Source organism: Cyprinus carpio, chromosome B10, assembly GCF_018340385.1.
Source record: "Cyprinus carpio isolate SPL01 chromosome B10, ASM1834038v1, whole genome shotgun sequence".
NCBI classification, from domain to species: domain Eukaryota; kingdom Metazoa; phylum Chordata; class Actinopteri; order Cypriniformes; family Cyprinidae; genus Cyprinus; species Cyprinus carpio.
The window spans coordinates 20,958,272-20,972,675 of record NC_056606.1 but is presented as its reverse complement, the minus strand read 5'-3'; the positions used below and the strand labels follow the sequence as shown (position 1 = coordinate 20,972,675).

The 14,404-nt window shown below is 34.8% G+C and overlaps 1 protein-coding gene across 1 annotated transcript in view; it reads right to left on the bottom strand.

Annotated features, from left to right (window-relative positions):
* Positions 1–14,404, bottom strand: part of LOC109053317 (membrane-associated phosphatidylinositol transfer protein 2-like) — a 69,202-nt gene that overhangs the window by 23,630 nt on the left and 31,168 nt on the right. Inside the window, 8 exon segments of the mRNA XM_042733237.1 lie at positions 1,060–1,304; positions 3,622–3,683; positions 4,390–4,494; positions 4,576–4,671; positions 5,513–5,845; positions 7,392–7,625; positions 9,344–9,465; positions 9,847–10,061. Coding sequence (XP_042589171.1) covers positions 1,060–1,304; positions 3,622–3,683; positions 4,390–4,494; positions 4,576–4,671; positions 5,513–5,845; positions 7,392–7,625; positions 9,344–9,465; positions 9,847–10,061 — 1,412 coding nt within the window.

The following is a 14,404-nucleotide window of genomic DNA, read 5'->3' as shown; positions in this document are numbered from 1 at the left end:
TGATTTCTGCTAACTGGTTAAATGACAACTGGATGTTACTTACTAAATTAAATATGTGATACAGTGATGGCACTGGCAATGTAGCATACTATTTATATGATTTATATAAAAATGTATAACTTTCAGATCTGGTGCCAAAATGTTAAGGATCTCAAACTAAAACATATTTGGATACATTTACACTGTATACTAACTAATAAAAAACACAAATATAATTCAAATTTAAAATAAACATCAGCATTTGATAAAAAAAAAAAAAAAAAAAAAAAAAATATTATTATGAACTAATAATAATAATAAACATAAATGATTATTTATTATTATTTAATCATTAATTAATTAATTACCTAGCTCATTAATTGCAGGGAGTTTCAGGGAACATAAAAATAATTATAATCTATTTTAGATTTTCCCTGTACCAAAGAAATAAAAGTATCTACCTGCATTAATAAATGTATTTTTTAATTAAAAAGTATTAATTTATGATTGATTTTTGTAATAATTAATTAAATGCTAAGTAATTAATTATTAAATAAATATGTAAATAAAATAAAGGACTTTCTGGAAACATTATTATGCAGTCATTTTAATCTGTTTTTCTGTATCAAATAAATAAAAGTGTGTATTTACTGAAATAAAAATAAAATAATTACTTAATTATAGGGACTTTCTGGAGACAATAAGCGGTAATTCTAATCCATTTTTTTATACAAAATGAATGAAATTATTTATTATTACTATTTAAAATAAAATAAAATAAATGCAGGCACTCTGGAACCATTACAAATGATAATTGTCAATCTACTGAAAAATTAAATAAATATTAAATTAATTAAATAATTTCTTATTACAATTTAATAATAATTAAGTCATTAAAAGTAAAATAAAATAAAAATAATGGGACTTTCTGGAACCATTATTAAGCAATAATTGTTAATCTACTGAAATGTTAAAAAGTTGAAAGTGTTGCCAGGTTAAGTTCCACCCCACACTACCTAATGACTAGCAGAGGTGCTGTTTATTCTCCTGGCAGTGGATTGAGTGTGTGTTCATGCTCACTTTGACACCAGAGAGAAGGCCTCCACACACACGGCCGGACACGGAACCAGGCGGATGGCAATGCGGCCCAAAGCAGTGGGGTAATGAACCCGCATCACAGCATCAAACGCACTGCTGATGGTGTTGACGTCCCCCTGCTTGCTGTTCTGGTCTCCGCTGCCCGTATCCAGGATGTTTCCACCATGCAGAACCAGGATGAGGACGTGGATCTTGGACGGCTGTAAGCACTGCTGTGAGGAACCGTCCTGAGGGACACATTTGGACAGCTGTTTCTGCAGCTGCATATGGTTTGTTTAAAACATCCACACACACTCGTGACAACATGCTATTGTGAAAAAGCATGCTATTACTTATAAACAACACAGTACAGACCACAAAAGCAAGCTTCCGGAAGTACAAATCCCATTCAAAATCTCAATTTTAGCTAAAAAGATAAATCTTTCAACACAGACCTGTCATGAGAAACACGGACACATGCTTCTGTAGAAAACAAGTGGGTCGACTCAGATGACCAGAGCTAATATTAGCTACCTACATTGCATTAGTGGGGCTGCTGTGGTGTTAAAAATAAAAAAACATAAAATACAGCAGTGGTGATTTCTAATAAGAAGCTGTCATTATGTTGATTATGACATTTTGGCTGACTTCACTGTCATACAAATTATTGCATGTTAATTTTTATGCTCAATATCCAAAATAATTATGCATAAAAGTTTAATCTTATTTGTTCGTGCTAGTTGCACGTACAGATGTTTAATATTCATAACAATACTCTAAATAATAATACTAAAATTAAATGTACTAAAGAAAAGAATAATTAAGGGAAAAAAGGAATTTTTTATAATTCATATTTTTACATACTCTTAATAAAATTAGTAAATAATTTACACATTTATTTAAATAAAATAATATTTTATAATAATAATAATAATAATAATAATATTTTAACATATATTTATTTGATACATTTAGATTATATATATATAAAATGTGTTCATTTTAATGTTATTAAAATTAAAACATTTATTAATTTTAATATTATTAAAATTAACACTTTACAATAAGCTTGCACTAGTTACTGTTAGTTAATGCACTAGTTGATGTATTAACTGAAATTAATTAACAATGAGCAATACATCTGTCACAGTATTTTTAAATCGGTGTTAAATTTAGTTTAAAATATGCTGAAGTTCATTGTTAGTTCATGTAAACTCAGATACAGTCAATTATGATACCAGATACAACTTTTATTTCTTTAAATAATGTATTACTAAATGTTGAAATTAACATTAACCAAGATTTATAAGCGTTTAAATTTTTTTTTCATTGTTAGGTCATGATTACTAAAAGTAGTTAACCCATGTTAACAAATGGAAGCTTGTTGTAAAATTATTACCAAATATTTAATATTAATAAATGTATTGTTATTGTTGTATAATTAAGACATTATAATTATTATACAATTCTAATACATTAATAAAAGTATATTAATAATAATAATAATAATAATAATAATAGTTATTATTATTATTACTACTACTACTAAGTTCAATTTTAAATATTTATACGTATATGATTAAATAACATAACTCATCCATAATGGCCCAACACATTTGTTATTATGCAAATGTGAAACTAATTGAATAATTAATCTAGACTGCATGACATTCACAAACTGCACCACAAAACTTCAGAGCGCCGGAAACGTATACATTTTGCAACGTGTCCGTATTTAAACAGTTTGATTTGTCCTATGGACAAGACGAATGGGAAGACACTTCCAGAACCCAGACTGCCGAAAAAATGGGCATCACTGTTGTCTTAAAAACCTCTACGCCAAAGAACAACAACATGTCTGCACCTAGAGAGTGTCTACTTTACAAAACAACACTTCTGATAGCATAAAATACTGTTTCAGGGCAAAGATCAGCTAAACTCTAAGCAAACAACACAGTAAAAGGCCTTTGATTCTATCTAAGTTAAGATCTACACGTCTAGCGCATGTAAACAGACTGGTGTCGCTGTGACTCACAGCTCGGGGTTTGCGTGCTGTATGTCGATGCTTACGGACGCTGGAGCACCGCTTGGCCCTGTGTCTCTGAGGAGCAGAGTTAAAGAGCACTGAGATCATCCCAAAGGCCCTCAACCCCTGATCGTGCTCTTCCACCACACATCCCCATCAAACCCTTCACACCATGAGAACTTGACCTTATGACTATATGCTGAGCCGACCTTTGCAGTGACAGACCGCCGTTTCATTTTGTCAAAGGTCATACGGTTTATTCACTGATAGTGTGGCACTAATGCAAAATGGAATCGCTGTTGCATAACATAACCTCAGAGAAGCTCTAATGCTTTTTCCCCCATTTTTACATCAGCATGAACAGCGTGACTATTGCTGAATTTCTGCTCCATTAGCTTGAGTACAGATCAATGCATTTTTGTATTGCAGATGCATTAACAGTACAACACTGTTGCATAAATATGTATTATGTAACGTTTATGTTGTAGTATATTTCCATTCATTTTAATGGGAAAGTGTGTATGAAAATGCAGACATACCTCATTGAGCCGCTCCCCGCTGGCGGTCCCAGAAAACTCCCCACCCGATTCTTGATAGTCACCTAGAAACATAAAATTAATGTGCTTAATTAATTACCCCAGGGGGGTAAATCACATATTCATCAACACAAAAAAAAAAATTAAATATTAAAATACAAATAAATAAAATAAAATTACAAATAAATAAACAAAATAATAAATAAAAAAAATAATATTTAATTATATATTTCTATACTACTTAATATAGTAATATTACTACTAAATTAGTATAATATGTAGTATTAAATTAGCATTATAAAATTAAATATAAGTATTAAATTACTAAATTAAGCAAATCACTATAAAATAAAATATATTTCTAAATGGCCAAGTAATAATTATTTTAGAAGTCTATTATTATTATTGAAAGAAACCTAGTGTTTAAGTGTAAAACCTTCCGTGGCCTGTGAGTCCGGCGAGCAGTGAGATCAGTCTCAAAAACAGCATGGAATTCAGTGTAATTAGTGCTTCATAATCTCACACTGTTTGACACAGACCCTAACCTCTTCAGAGTCAATGGGGCTCCTTTATCGCTAATCCTATTAAAGATGTGAAAATCTCTGTATTTGGAGCATGAATGGAAAAAAAAACTCCTTCCAGCAGACTCGGCTTATGCATTACAAAACCTAAGCATCGGGAAAAAATACTTTGCATCACCCGCCTCGGGGGCCCAAAATACCCCCTATAATCGGAGAGCATGTCAGAATGGTGAAGATAATCCCAGCATACCCTGGGCTTCCTCTGCCTCCGCTGTCTCGATTTTATCCATCAGATCGTTGGAGCTCCATTTGGTGATCTCCTTGACAAAGATCTCCTCGTTGTCAGAGAAGTCCTCTGAGGAACAAGGATTCAGAGTTTAGTAAATAACAGATTGCCATGAGCACCTTGTAAAACGCAGGATCAGTCCTGCATTACCGTGAGCATCAAAGAACTCATCGTCTGTGCTGTCCTCCGAATCTCTGGCAATGCTCTGCATGCGCCATTCAGAAATGCTGTGACGTGAAGGACTTCCTGCACACACATTATGAAAAAAAAAAAAATTCACATATGCACCATGATTCTTTTTCAAACTAATATGCACTGATGAAAAAAAAAGAATAAAAAAGCCATTTGTGATCACATTTTTAAACCATTTTATCACAATTTATTATTAATTAATTAATTAATTATAAAAATATACATATAGATATGTATAATAATATACATATACAGTTATAATAATTAATTTACATAAATAATTCATACATTTATAATTTATAATACATACAATTATATAAATCAGTGAAATACTATTACATTAATAAATTGTTAATATTAAAATAAACAATTAAAAAGAATTTCAAAATACTATGAAATATTATTACAATTTAAAAATAATTTGATATTTGAAAATGTTAATGTAATTTATTCCTGTGATAAAAGCTGAATTTTCAGCATCATTACTCTAGTTTTCAGTGTCACAAGATTCTTCAGAAATCATTCTGATATGCTGATTTGCCATCAGTACTGCTTAACATATTATTATCGATATTTAAAATAATTGCACTGATTACTATTACAAAAAAATAATAATAATAGTTTTTCAAGATTCTTTGAACAAAGTTCAAAAGAACAGCATTTATTTGAAATAAAAATATTATGTAACATGACAAATGTCTTTATTGTCACATTTGACCAATTTAATGCATCTTATATATATGTATATATATATATATATATATATATATATATATATATATATATATATATATATATATATATATATATATATATATATATATATATATATATATATGTATATGTGTGTCTATTGATCACCGTGCATTTTTGAAGTATGGCGGTGTGTACATACCCCCTCTCTTTGAGGAACGCGAGGACCTGGAAGAGGTGGACCACTGCTTGGTCAGCTCTCCTCGCGCCTGCAGTGTGTCCCCCATGGTCCTCGTCGTGCCCTCGGCTTCGATGGAGCTGATGGCCTCCTTGGCTTCGTGCTCTTTCTTGGGGCTGGTGACGGCGCCGTTGTTCTCGCTGCCCTCCTCGTTGCAGCTGTACTGTGCCATCTTCTGTGCCAGAGCTAGCTGCGTCTCCAGCTCCAGCTGCCGGATATCCTCCATGGTCAGACCATACCACTCGTCCTGCCAACACCAGGCCTGCCGATGAGCACGCACCATCACCTTCCTCAGCCCTGATGGGAAGATATCATGAGATTAATGCTCACAATAACACAAAGTCTAATTGTTTCGACAGTCACTACATGCAAACTAGTTTAGGGGGGAAAACAAATGTTTGCAGTAGATTTTTTAATTTTCTAAGGATAATGTGAGTAGTGTTTGCCCATGCAAAAGTCAGCACTCCTATGCTTCGCTTTTGCAAAGGTGTTCATAATTGTTTTTAATGCATTTATATGTGGTTGCTAACTTGTTCTGGATGGTTGCTAAGTTTACGAGTTAAGAAAAATGCTAATCTGACAACAGATGGTGATAAAATGTAACATTACAAAGTAACATAATTAGTAGCATTTATATGGGTAACATGTTAATTTTAAAATAAACATTTATCAATACTGCTATCAACCAAAGAGAATGTTTGTGTGCTACAAAGCAAAAAAATGCAATTTACTTTTGCCAATGAAAATCTAATGATTTTTTATTATTATTATTTTTAATTTTTTTATATTTTCATATTTATTAATTTTTCCTATACTTTTTTCACCCATTTTCAATGCTTCATTTTAGCTATTGTTTGTATGTTTTGTCATTTTTATTAGTTTTTCTTTTCAATATAGCTTAGTACTTAGCTAAACTAAAATCCTATCCAATAAATTAGATAAACTAAAGTGCTTAGCTTAGTACTTAGCTAAACGAAAATGAGAAATGTTCAATGTCTAGCTGAAACAGAATCATTTTTTATATTTTATTTCAGTTGATGTTTTATTTCAAGTTTTTGTTTTAGTTTTAGTTAACTATAATAACCCTGCTTCACAATGATGAGTTTGTCTGTGAGATCGCTCAACATTTAGTGTTGATGTGTGGTTTGGCTTATTTCCTTGTGCGATTTCCTCGACTGATTAAGATTTGTCAAAGACGCAGTTAAACAGTCTTTCAGATAATTGAACTTGGTAATGAAGAGACGTGCGAACAAAATTGTTTTCACAGCGGCCAGGAAACAGCGAGAGGAAAAATTGATAAAAATACAAGGAAATCAGCCAAAGATGGGAAAGAGTTTTGTAAATGGGGAACGGCAACAGTCCGCTCGCATATTATCAGAGAAAAGAGCCAATAAACAAGCCAATATCAAAGTAATGAAAAAGATTAAGCAGCGCTTGAACAGCACATGGAAAGGAAATTAATTTTGCCCTGATGTAGTCAGGAGGAGGCGGTTCTCTGAGCGTTGATTTTCACTGGAGCCGCACTGCATCAATCTCGTTTTCATTAAGTGCAGGTTAATGATTAAGGGCTTTTTTCCTGACAGAACGCTTGACACCTGCTTCCCACCCACGCACAACGATAACAGGACGTTACCAAGCATCATTTCACGGATCAGCTGACTCATATAGAATTATTGGAGAGACAAACGTCCTCTCAGAGCTAATAGCACTGGTGGACATATGGTAGAGGACACCACTGATAAAAGCACTGGTGCTAAGTTTATAATAAATTAACTGGATTTTCGAAAATATGCATTGTTGTATAATTTAAAAATGTTTCGTCTGAACATTTCCGAACACTTACCCACATCGTGAATGAAGCGCTCAATCTTGGACTGCATGCCCCAGTATCGAAACTCCACTTTACACAACTTGTAAGCGCACATGACGGGCATTTTGCCTGGGTTGTTGTTGATTTCTGTGATCCAGTCGTCAGACAGAGGGCCCCGCTGGGTTTTATATGACTTATAGAGTTTGGGGTCTTCTTCAACCAGGTACTCATGAGGGGCGATGAATTCATTCACAATATCGATGGGATCTGTGAAAGACCACTGTTCCATTAGCAATCACAATTTTTTTGGGAGAACAAGGCACGAATGGTGAACAGGTTCATATTTAGTCTTTTATTACAAACCAAATCAGTTCATCACAAAGATTTTATAGGACCTTCTGAAAGGTAATAACATGTACATTGAGGCTGTAAAACCTGGTTTATCTGTTTGTCTTATGCGTCATAAAGCTTTTCTTTTATTCAAGCAGCTTTGGCATAAGGAATCGAGTTGTTACATAAAAAAAAAAAAGATTATTACTTTTATATCCAATGGAGCTTTGTTTATAAAAACTGACATGAAAAGAGCATTGTTGGTATGTAGTGTGTGTATAGATTTCTTTTTACTCTTCTTTGTTTGCTAACTTGTGTTTTGTGAAAAGAACAGTTCATCCAAAAATAAAAATCTGCTGAAAACTCACTCTCAAGCCATCCAAGATGTAGAGGAGTTTGTTTCTTCATGGAAACACATTTGGAGAAATTTAGCATCATGTCACTTGTTCATCAATGGAGTCCCTGCGGTGAATGGGTGCCGTCAGAATGAGAGGCCAAACAGCTGATAAAAACATCACAATAATCCACAAGTAATCCACACCACTCCAGTCCATTAATTAACGTCTTGTGAACTTAAAAGCTATATGTTTGTAAGAAACAAATACATCACAAAAGTCTTTTAAATTTAAACCATCTCTTCTGGCCAAAATACCAGTCCATAATCCATAATCCATAATAATGCTTCCTCCAGTGAAAAAGGCTGTTGTTCTCCCACATCAAAATCCTGTTTAGATCTGTTTTGGACTGCTTTTGCTTGTAAACGGTGCTTGATCTGTGCAAATCAATCTCTTTTTCTCCAGAGAAAGCAATAGTATAGACAGGAGTTAAAAACCCCTTGAAGGTTTTATTCATTTAAGTTTGCTTTACAAGTTGATTAATTGTGGATTAATGTGATGTTTTTAATCAGCTGTTTGCACTCTTATTCTGATGGCACCCATTCACTGCAGTGGATCCATTGGTGAACAACTGATGTAATGCTCAATTTCTCCAAACCTGTTGAAGAAACAAACTCATTCACAGCTTGAATGACCTGAGGGCGAGTACATTTTCAGCAATTTTTCATCATTGGACAAACTATTAATTCAGAGCTGTAATCTTTACTGTGTTGAGAACCTAACTTTGTAGGTCTTAAATTATTCACAGTTGCAAGGTACAGATTCTGATCTTGGGTTGTTTCCTGTTTTCAGACTGCCATGTCTTCAGACTGCCTCTAGGTGTCTCCACAGCACACTCATGAAGGTACATGTTGTCAGTAAGGAATGGAGTTATGTAACAGCATTCACAGGGCGCTTCCCCTGCAGTGCCTGCGTCTGTCTGCGTTCAGCTCAGAAAGCCTCCAGTACCTGTCCCAGAGTGCAACGGGGTGCTCGTGCCGCGGCATGCTACACAACAGCAGCATGGTACTATGTCAATGAAGCGGCACGCTGTCTGCATCTTAAACACTGAGGCATGACTCAAGAGCTCTTCCTGCTGGAATGCTTGAGATTGGTTTCACAAGCTAGCAGGGCTCACGTGTTAAAAAGCATACTAAGGACAGGACCTCTTGGAAATGCAACTGTTCAAGATCCTCAGTTGTGCTTTTGCAGTTCAAAAACTGTCAAAAGCATCAAATACATGCATTAAGCAGAGTAAAAATAAAGAAGGTGCAACAGTACCTATATCCCGTTGCCTCCTTTCGGCCGAGGACATGTTGAAAACTTCATTCTGGCAACCTGTGTCTGGCTTGTAGTACGTCTCGATATCGATGGAGAACTTTTCGACGAAAGGACACGTGTAGCTGCAGGACAGACGAGGAGAAATTAACTCTGATGTAATTTCATCATATCAGTGTCATGCATTAACGCAACTGCTCTGCAGTGAGGTTCATGTGAGTTCATCCCTTCTTCATACCTACCATGACCTCTTTATTAACTAACAGATATATGCTTATTGCAGTAGGAGTTGATCTGAACTCAACGTGCTTTGATGCAACATTCCCTATAAAACCAAAAAGATGCTTTGAGAAAGTAAACATAGAAAGGTCTATTTTGATTCCATGTTGACTTCAAGATCAAAACAGCAAGGCCTGACTTGAATGTTAAAAGCTGATGTGGGTATTTACCGGAGTACTCTTGAAAGAGAGCCAGAGGGTTTTATTATTAGGAGATAGCACACTCACCGTGTGCGGGTGTATGGGTAGGCGTTCCAGGATTCCTCTTCCACACGAAGAGCGGCTTTTGGCAAGATGGAGCGGAACCAGCTAGGGATGTGTTGGCCGATGTGGTAAACCTTATGGGTGTATTGACCAGAGCCGCCTGGGCCGTCCGTGTAGGGTCGGTTCTCCAGGATCTCCACCCCGCTGCCCTCGCCTTCGCTCTCTTCACGACTCTTTTTCTGCAGGGAGGGAAAGGTCTGGGATAAGGGTTCACAGACTTCCAAATGGACCATTATTATTATTATTATTATTATGAAGTCAGGTCACTTTTTGTATAAATCTCTTTATACAATACAGATACTTTCAAAGCAGCTTCACATTGATACAAAGGAAAATAACAGTGTTAATGTTGTAGAATTCACCAATTATGAAACCAATTCAATTTCACCTATAAAAGCAGCTCTGCAAAAGATAATACTTTAGTAACAGTGTCAATGTTGCAAAATTCATCAACTAGAAAATGTAGAAATGCAACGAATGTTCGGCAACCAAAATTATTTGCTGAATAAGCGAAAATACCGAATAAATGGTACCGAACAATGATATGATGCGATCAAATAGCAACCAGTGAATAATAAGAGGTGCGCACTCTTTCTAATGCAACACACATCAGCAGTGTGGAAGCATTTAAAATGGTCTGAAAAAAAAAAAAAAATGCATGATTAATTAAAAACAAAAACACCCAGAGATTGTTTAGTACTGCGTGTCTTCGATGAGAAGAGGAAGGGGTTGATTATTGCTGGTCACTGTATGATGACTGAAACTGCAAAATGGCCTTAAACAATTAGTAAATAAACTGCAGAACTTATGTTTTCTAGTACACGCACACATTGCATCTATTCTGACAGCGTTGCATGAACTCGCCGCACTATCTGCTTGTTAACCAGGATTCAAAGTCCAAAGCGCGAGGAAAATCTGCGCTGAAACAGTCTTACTCGTCAGCTGCTCAGTCACATCTTTATGATTTTTTACAAGGCATGTGACAATGCGATACGAACGATGTATTCATAATGAGACTCATTTATAAATCTGCTGTTGTCAACAAAAAGAAGCATTGAGGTCTTCCTGTGCGTTTCTGACAAAATAAAAGTTGAGAAAAGCAAGAACTCTATCAACATTCATAATTGTTAGTATTGTAATTTTACTGTTGTTCTGTAGAATAAAATAAAAAGTAAGGCAATAATAATGATAATATTAATGACAAAAGCTCTGTTAATACATTTATTATAACATTCACACAGTGTTCAAACTGGGATCTGTAATATTTACTAATGTTTTAAAAGAAGTCTCTTCTCAGCAAGGCTGTTTTTAATTGTACAGTAAAAATTACATGCCTGTTTTAAGAAGAAAAAATATTGTTTTCATATGCTCAGGCAGAACGTTAGTGTCATCTTGTGCTTTAGCAAGGTATCTCTGGCTAAAACAAGCTAAAGTTAAAGTCAGTGATTCCATACAAACCTAAACAGCAGACTGTTCTCACGTCTTGTACAGCGTAGGGCAAAAACACATAGGCCTAAAGGAAGGTCTACATTTCACTGTCTCTTCATATTAAACTGGTAAATGTAAATTAATTTAATCGTACCCTGCGATACATAAACAGTGTTGATCCGGGATGTTGTTATCTGGGATCGTGACGGACGTAACATGAGACTTCTCCCACTTGCACTGTGATCTGTAAACCCTCGCTTCTAAATTAATACCCACAATATTTATTTTAAAATCTTTTATATATTCCTCCATGACATATTTAAGTCTCACTTGAATGGTGGTCCTTCTGTCCAAAATTTATCAAAAAGATATAGGGACAAGGTTTTCACACTGACAGCTGTTGTTGTAAGACAGTGAGCAGCTCCGTTTGTTTGTCCGAGTTCACAACAGTTAACAAAGGGGGGTGGGGATAACAAAAATTGTGTTGTTCAGCTCAAGGCAGTTCAATGTTGATTCAATTCAGATGAATGAGTGTCAATGCTGCAAAGTTGGTGTCATTATCAATTTGTTGTTTCAATTCAGTTCAATAATTGTCAACGTTGCAAAGTTCATCAATTACGAAACGAGTTTATCTCAGCCATAAGTAGCTGTACAGAAGACAATAGTGTTGTTATTTAGCTTAATTGTGTTCTATTTTAATTCAATTCAGTTGAATGAGTGTCGATGTCACAAAATCATTTAAATGCATCATTTCAATTCAATAACAGTCAATGTTGTAAAATCAATGAATTCTGAAACAAATTCAATTCAGCTATAAACAGCTCAACAGAAGGCAAAAGTGTCATTATACAGCTCGAGTCAGTTCAATGTTCATTCGATTCAGTTGAATAAGTGTCGATGTTGAAAAGTTAGTGTCATCAATTCAGTTAGACTCAAATTTGTTGTTTCAATTCAGTTAATAACTTTGTGTGAATGCTGCAAAGTTGATCAAATCTGAAACAAGTTCAAATGAGCAACAAATGGCTCTACAAAAGATGAAATAAAAGAAAATAGTCACTATTCACCTCAATTCCACTTAAATTTGATGTTTCAGCTCAATTCAATTACAGTTGTCAATGCTGCCAAATCTATCAAATATCAAACAAATTCAGCTATCCGCAGTTCTACAAAAGGCAACAGTGTCATTATTCTATTCAGTTCAGTTCAATAACTCTCAATGTTGCAAAGTTCATCAATTCTGAACAAATTCAATTCCACTATAAACAGCTCTACAGAAGAGAACAGTATCATTATTCCATTCATGTGCGTTCAATGTTGATTTAATTCAGCTGAATAACAGCCAATATTGCAAAGTTACATTCTAAAATTTATAATACATTACATTACATTCATTATCCAGCTCAATCCAGATCAAGTTCTGTTCCCATCCAATAGTGTCAGTGCAGTTTAATCTACAATATTATGCTGGAAGCTTAAAACCTCCTTAGGAAACTCAATGTTAATAGAAGGTGACAGTCTATCCCAAAACAGAATTGTCTCCAACCCAACAGAAGTCAACTACACGCCCCGCGCTATTGGTGCTGGCCAATCAAGGAACGCCACACCTTCAGCTTTGTCAGTAAGATAAGCCAAGACTCAGTGTGATTGCCAGCAGTCGGATCCGTAAAATAGGGTACAGTCTTGGCACAGCTCCTGAGCTGTGTATTCTGGGAGAAGGCCCACTGTGCCAGTCAGGGTGGCACATGCCATCATATCTGCCTCGCTTAAGGTGGTCATATGAAGATAATTGGAATCATCTGGTGGCTAATTGCATACCAACTTATGAATCATTCAGGGACAAGTTTGGCCCACTTTGTTCCTCTATGGCATTGTCACTACGGAGAAGTTGTTTGTCCTGGGCCCCAAATGTGAAGGTAAAATTCAGAACACATTGCAAAACATCAATTTTCATTTTGTACAGCATATTTTACATTTCTATTTGACCTAATTGACATTAATATAGGTGTAATTATGTAACTGTTATGCGTCCTCTATGTTTAAATAAAAGACGGATGATGACAGGCCAGTCAAGCTGGCACACTTGCAGAGCAGATGGCCACACAGATCCCATCAGCAGTGACTCCGCATTAGCAAGATGATAGTGGGGTGATTAAAAGCTGACAACGATTGCTTAAGACCTTCATTAAGGTGAGGTTTGTTAAAACGATGCAGAAGAAAGCTATAGCGTATCCATTTCATCCGAGAGCTCTCATGAGATGTTCGCATGGGCACTGAATGCCAACAAAGACTAAAGATGAAAAATGTGGCATTGATATAACTGCAGAAGAAGCTGTTAGTATTTCTTTATAACCTAACTGGCAGATCTTCACTGATGTAATATATATATATTTTTTCAATAATTTTTTTTTATAATAATGTATGTGTCAATTTTTATTTATATTAAAATGATGTATTTCTTTAACAAATTTGTCTGGGAATTTGGTTGAATGATAGAACAATCGATAGAACAATAGATAGAATGATAGAACGATAGATAGACAGACAGACAGAATGATAGATAGATAGATAGATAGATAGATAGATAGATAGATAGATAGATAGATAGATAGACAGAACGACAGACAGAACGACAGACAGAACGACAGATAGATAGATAGATAGAACGACAGACAGACACGACAGACAGAACGACAGACAGAACGATAGATAGATAGATAGATAGATAGATAGACAGAACGACAGACAGAACGACAGATAGATAGATAGATAGATAGATAGATAGATAGATAGATAGATAGATAGATAGAACGATGAATAGACAGAACGATAGATAGAACGATAGATAGAATGATAGATAGATAGATAGATAGATAGATAGATAGATAGAAAGATAGATAGATAGATAGATAGATAGATAGATAGATAGATAGATAGAAATAAGGAACGATAGAACTATAAAAAGATATAACAAACAAATGAACGAATGATACATAGATGGATAGAAATACAATGAAAGAACAATAGATAGCCAACTTCATTTCCAGAATTCATTACCAGTGTTACAAAGTCTGTTTATTACAATTTAGTGACAATG